This window comes from Volvox carteri (genome assembly GCF_000143455.1).
Source record: "Volvox carteri f. nagariensis unplaced genomic scaffold VOLCAscaffold_1, whole genome shotgun sequence".
In the NCBI taxonomy this organism is placed as follows: Eukaryota; Viridiplantae; Chlorophyta; class Chlorophyceae; order Chlamydomonadales; family Volvocaceae; genus Volvox; species Volvox carteri.
This window is the reverse complement of record NW_003307545.1, coordinates 264,595-270,396: the sequence shown is the minus strand read 5'-3', so window position 1 is coordinate 270,396 and position 5,802 is coordinate 264,595. Positions and strand designations below refer to the sequence as shown.

At 60.7% G+C, this 5,802-nt stretch overlaps 2 protein-coding genes across 2 annotated transcripts in view; one reads left to right on the top strand and one right to left on the bottom strand.

The window, feature by feature from the left end:
- The window catches only part of VOLCADRAFT_102604 (uncharacterized protein), a gene marked incomplete at both ends in the record, with an annotated part of 13,047 nt that extends 12,228 nt beyond the window's left edge, over nucleotides 1-819 (top strand). The window contains 2 exons of the mRNA XM_002945941.1: nucleotides 80-183; nucleotides 468-819. Coding sequence (XP_002945987.1) covers nucleotides 80-183; nucleotides 468-819 — 456 coding nt within the window. The remainder of the gene's footprint in view (nucleotides 1-79; nucleotides 184-467) is intronic.
- Nucleotides 820-3,206: 2,387 nt separating this feature from the next.
- Nucleotides 3,207-5,606, bottom strand: VOLCADRAFT_85788 (uncharacterized protein; the record flags this gene model as incomplete). The annotated part of the gene is made up of 1 exon (XM_002945582.1): nucleotides 3,207-5,606. The coding sequence occupies one exon, from the start codon at nucleotides 5,604-5,606 to the stop codon at nucleotides 3,207-3,209; it is 2,400 nt and encodes a 799-aa protein (XP_002945628.1).
- Nucleotides 5,607-5,802: the final 196 nt, after the last annotated feature.

The window sequence follows — 5,802 nt, the reverse complement described above, 5'->3', positions numbered from 1 at the left end:
GGAGGAGGAGGAAGACGAGCGGTCGTACGGTGCTGCTGCCTGTGGCGGCCGGACGCCGTTGCTGTCACGCTTGGCGCAGGAATCCGCATCGGCTGTGTGTGGTGGTGGTGGGCAAATGCATTTACAGCTGCAGCGCGCGGCGGTGGAGATGACGCGGCCTGCTGTGCTTCGGTCCGCGGACGTGTGAGGGGACCAGCTGCAGCAGCAAAACGACCACCTGCGTCATTAGCACCAGCACCAGCATCATTACCAGGCAGGCAAATGGATGGGCAGGCAGACAGATGGACGGACAGACGGACAAGAGTGGAGGACGCGGAATGGCGGGTTGTTGGTCCCACCCTCCGCGGAGAGTTGGAAGTCGGAGATTTGGGCATCGGGATATTGGAGTCGGAGATATTGAGCCCACTTCAAACACGTGTGAAGCCTCGTGACCCGAGCACGCGTGCACCCCCTAATCCCCAGCGCAGGAATTTGAACTCTCAGGACTGGGGGGGTGCCCAAACAAAACTACGTGGTGTGGCCAATCCTGGCGTCACCACAATCCGCATCGTGATACCGGTGGGGTGTTGGCCGTTGACATGGACGCTGAGGGGGAAGACTTTCTTTTGGGGGGTAGCGCCTGTTAGCGGTGGCCATGATGGCTATGATGATGGCGCTGGAGGTGAAAACGGTCTGTTAAAACAAAGGCATCGAGACCACCTCGCTGCCCAAGGAAGCCGCCGTTGGACGGCACCACAACAGCAGCAGCGCGTTACCGCCACTTCCGCCACCAGCGGCAACGGCAGCGGCGGCGGCGGCGCCTCCTTTGCACCCTTTTAGTAAACAAACACCCCTCACATCATACGGCCGCCTGGTCCCGGCCTTCTGTTACTTGTGTCGATTTGAGGACGAGCATGATGCGGCACCCGTTGTGTTTCCTCTCTCCTCCCGGAGACGGAGCTCTTCAAGCACCATTGCGCTAGGACAGTACCGCAGAGTCCATCAGGTTTCGGCGCTTCCCCCCTCTCCTCACTCGACCCAACCCAACCACCATACATACCCGAACCCTGAGGTGGCACCGGCTGTAGCGGTGTGACCTTTGATGGCCGGAGGCAGATGACGAACAGAACGGAGGGCAGGCAGGCAGGGACGGAAGGCAGGCAGGCAGGCGCACCTGTACCCAGGATTGCTAGCTAGCAGGGATGTGGATGTGCTGTAAGGGTGTGAGTATGTATGTACGTGCGTGTGCATGTGTGTATTGGGAGGAGCCATCCCTAACGCCGGGATGAAATACGCGTCGCGGCCTCGCACTGCAAAGGAGGGGCCCGGTGAAGTCCAGGCCAGGTCGGGGACCCGGTCGGGGACCGTGGGGGATACCGGACAGACGAACAGATAGTTACTTCAAAACAACTTGATTCCTGTGGCATTGCTACTAGTGAGGGTGGGGTTGGGTGGGGTTGGGATGGGGTCACAGCGGCTCTCGTGAATGCGGCCCCGGGGTCTTAACTCAATGGCCCTACTTCCGGACACGGCTATTTAAGGTGCTGATGTCCAGTACTTTATTGATGAGGGGCAGTTTGGCGGGATGGGGATTGGTAACGTGTGTTTGGGTGGATGGGTGCGCTACGTGACAGGCTGCTGACCGGGTGCTGAGGGCTTTCCGAGGAGCAGTTGGTAGCGACCTGACTGTCTATTTCCACCACCATATAGGCGACGGGTACTTGTATGGGTTTTTACTGGTGTTGGGTGATACATGTCCACGTCATGATGTCCTCCTGCACGCACGAAGACTGTTGGAGTCGAGCACCCTTGGTGGAGAGGAGGGAGGAGGCGGTGATGAGCAGCGGGGGAGGTGCATTCTTGATGCAGCACACCTTCCGAAGGGGCAGCAGGCGGCCGTCCCCGTCCGACGTCTGGTAATGGAAATTTTCTGCATCCCGGCATAATGAATTGAAGTGTGTATCAGCTTAATATATATGTATGTATGCATGTATGTATATATATGTGTGTGTTTAGTTGGTGTTTGATTTTGTGACACCGGCACTTGCTTCCAAGCGCCAATGGGGCAGCACCGGCCTGGACGAACCCGGTGATGGGTTGGCTTTTGTATGTGGTGGGCGAGGAGGAGGAGGAGAAACAGGAGGGGTTGATGTTTGACGTGTCGGGTGCTGTCCTTCCCCTCTGATGCGATGCTGATTGCCCATGCATTTTAGTCTACCCCTTGCGGACATTAATAATAATAAGAGGGGGAATAGGGGTTCGTAGGGAAGGGAAGGGAGGAAGAGGGTACGTGTGTATGTATGTCTGTGATCAGTCGTATTAGAAGGAAACCCTGTGCGTGTGTGTTGTGTATGCCATGGCAGCACAGGGCCAAGGTAAAAGTGCTCCCGAAGGCCGAAGACACCACTTGCTTTCAGAGGACACACTGAGAGAATCCCGCCCATTACTAGATAACGCAAGAGTCTGGCGGGGAGGTACAGCCCTGGCATGGCCACCACAATAGCGTCATCGTCCGCTTCTTCTTTCCCTAAAGTTCAAAGCAACGTTTGCCACCAGGGCATTTTGTAGCTCTAGAACCTGTTTCGACCCGCACAGCCGGTCGTGGACCGGTCCATTTCGTAGGACATTTCGTAGCCGTTGCAGGTGATGTCATGTCCTGCTGCGCTCTATGGACTCTAGATTTGGAAAACGGCGCTCATTCCGATGGATGTCACATGTGGAGAAGACGGCAGAACTGCAGCAGCGGGGCAGGCTGAGCACTGTCCCCGTCACCAGCTCCAAGGAGTGCTCTCGCATGTGCGGTAATTCTGCGGCCTTGTGCTGCTAAGGCTATGGGTGTGGCTGCGAAGCCCTCCTTCGCTCGGAGCCAGATAAGATCATTTAATTTAAATATAACGACGTAAGTCTCTCTGTCTTGTGGCGCTTGGCTTCCCGCTGAGACATGCACCGGGGTTGAGTCCGCCAGCCTGAAAACGCCTATCTTAGAACCGTCACCGTCTCCACTTCCTCCTCTCGCACTCCTTCCCACCTTCCGTTGCCATCTCCCCTCTCGTCTCCCTCGTCTCTTAACCCGCGCCGCTGCAACACAATCAAGTATGTCATGTCGACCGCATTAGGGGTCCGTAGGGAAGGAACTGGCAACGCGTCCCGCCCCCTCCCTCGGCCCCCTCCCGCCTCCGCCTCTGCCTTTGCCTCCTGTGATAACAAAACGGCGACCGCCCCAAATGTCACATCAAGCACCCGTCACCTTGGGGCCCCGAAACCGGCTCGCCACTCTCCGACACCTTCGTAACGGTCAATTCTTTTCCTCCTGCTGCTGCTGCTGCTGCTTCAGCATCTGCTACAGCTTGCGTCAATGCCGCCACCGCCGCCTCCGCCTCCTGTAACGCCCTCTCGCGTGTCGCTTCAGCAGACCGCGACCGCGCCGCTGCGGCGTTCCGCGCATTTGCCACCGCCGCCTGCCGTACCGCTGATGCCTTGCACGCCTCCGCCAGCGCCGTCAGGTATTCCTGCTCCAGCGCCCGCCGCCGCTGCGCCTCCGCCTGCCTTAAGTTCGACCACGCCCTCTCGCTCGCCTTCCTCGCCTCCGACAGGCGTTCCGCCGCCTGCATCGCCGCCTCCGCTGCCGCTAGGTGTCGCGTGAGGAGCGCCTGATAGGCCTTCTCCGCAGCCGCACGTATACCATCCCCATTCGCTGCACGAGACTGCTGCTGTATTTTGTGCTCAAGCGCATGCGTGCGCATGACTTCCGCCGCGTGCATTCGTGTCTCAGCGCTTTCATGCCGCTGCACGGACGCCTTTGCACATGCCTCCGCGGCGTGCTGCGCTGCAGCCGCCGCGTCATCGTAAACTGCATCGGCGGCGGTGTGTGCGTGCACCGCCGCTGCCGCGCGGCTCTCAGCCACTGCGCCGCGTGCCGCCTGCTCCGCTTCCAGCTGCGCCTCCGCAGCTTGACGAAGCTCCAACAGGGCCTTGGCGTGTGCAGCCGCCCCGTCACGGGCTGCCATGCCTGCCTCCATCCATACCCTCTCCGCCTCTTTGGAGCGCTCCTCCGCCTCCGCCAACATCCTAGCTTGACCAGCATCTCTCGTTCGTTCCGCTTCTATGAGGTTTCTCTCAGCCACGTCCCTCACCTGCTCTTTGGCACACACATTAGAGACGTGAATCTCACGAGCCGCTCTCACCGCGTGGTCGAGATCCACCGACGCCGCCGTACAGGCCGCCGCAGCTAGCGCATGCTCCGCGACGTGCGCGTCCGCACATACACGGTCAGCATCCCTTCCTTGAGCTGCTGCGGCGTGCCGCGCTGCTTCCGCAGCCACTCCCCGCGCCTGCTCCGCCAAGCGAGCTACTTCCGCCGCGTCACGGAATGCCTTCTCGGCAGCTTCCACTCGCACCGCCGCCGCCGCCCGTCTCCTGGCGCCCGCATCCCGTTGGGCCGCCAGGGCCTCCTGAAGCCCGGCCTCCACCGCCTGCCGTAACATAACCATCCCATGAGCTCGCGCCGTTGCAGAGGCATTGGCCTCCGCTAGCGCCTTTATGTGAAGCCCCTCCGTGTCCCTCCTCCGTGCCGCTAACGCCGCCTGCGCTTCGGCCGCCAAACCTTCCCCTGCAGCTACAGCTACCTGTTCCGGCCGCTCTGCCTCCGCTGAAGCCTCCGCCAGCTCCCCCAACTGGGGCCTGGGGAGTCCTTCCGCCGCTGCGCGCGCCCGCGCTAGGGCCACCTCCGCCGCCGCTGCACGCGCTGCAACCGCTGCGCTGACCGTCTGCCGTACCCGCTCCCGTGCCGCCGCTGCTTCTGCCACCAAGTTATCAGCACGCATCCGTGCCACCGCTAGCGCTGCCGCCAACGACCCCCTGGCCGCCAATGCCTCCGTCTGTGCACACGCCAATTCAACATCCGCAGCCGCGGACCGCGCCGCCTCGAGGGCCATGGCTTCGACGTCGAGCCGCGCGCGAGCCGCCGCGATGCGCTCAGCGGCAGCCCGAAGCAACGGCGCCGTCTCATCACGCGCCTCGGTGGAGTGCTGTTGCTGCTGTTGGAAATGCCGTTGCCTTGAGGTGGTGCTAGTGGCAGCGGCAGGTGCGCTGGCGGCGGCGGTGGCGTCAGCAATGGAACTGGGAGAAGTTGCGGCCTTAAGGTCGGTGCGGGAGCTAGCAAGGACAGCAGTCGATGTTTGCCTTTGTGGGGCCCGCCCGCCGAGGGGTAACCCGATGCGGTCGACGGCATTGCTGACATGCGTCTTGCTGCCGGTAAAGGCAGCGCTTTCAAAGGCGGAGGAGGACTCCTTGGAGGTGGCGATGGAAGTGGAGTAAGAGTAGGAGGAGCGCGGGGTGTGGTGGTCTGGCAAAAGGGTGCGAATGTTGTTGGGCCGATACGTTGGGAAGGAAAAGGACAGCTCCGGACAGAGCTCCGGCATGCGGAGCGGGCTTCGCGGGGCATAGGGAGGGCGGAGTAAATCCAAGTTTTGCGTGGTGTTACCAAATCCGGGTACTTGTTGGCCGGTCTTAGCTGGGGGAAGTTGGACTGTGTAGGTGGCCCAGCTTGTCTGGGGGAGGTCCAGCTGCCGTGGGTCCTCAAGGCGCCGGAGTGGCCACGAGTCGGTGCCAGCTCCCGTGGTGAGCATTTGATTTTAATAGCTGTATAATGATGTGGAAGGCTTAAAAGGCGTGGGCCTGGATCAAGACTGCGATGCAACCATGCTTCCTTTGGGGATACCGCCGTCGCCTGTACTTGACAGGACTAATAGCGTCGAGTGAAGTGAATTTTTGTTCAATTAGTTCAGAGCGGCGCTTTAGATTGCTCCTAACTAAAGGAGGTGT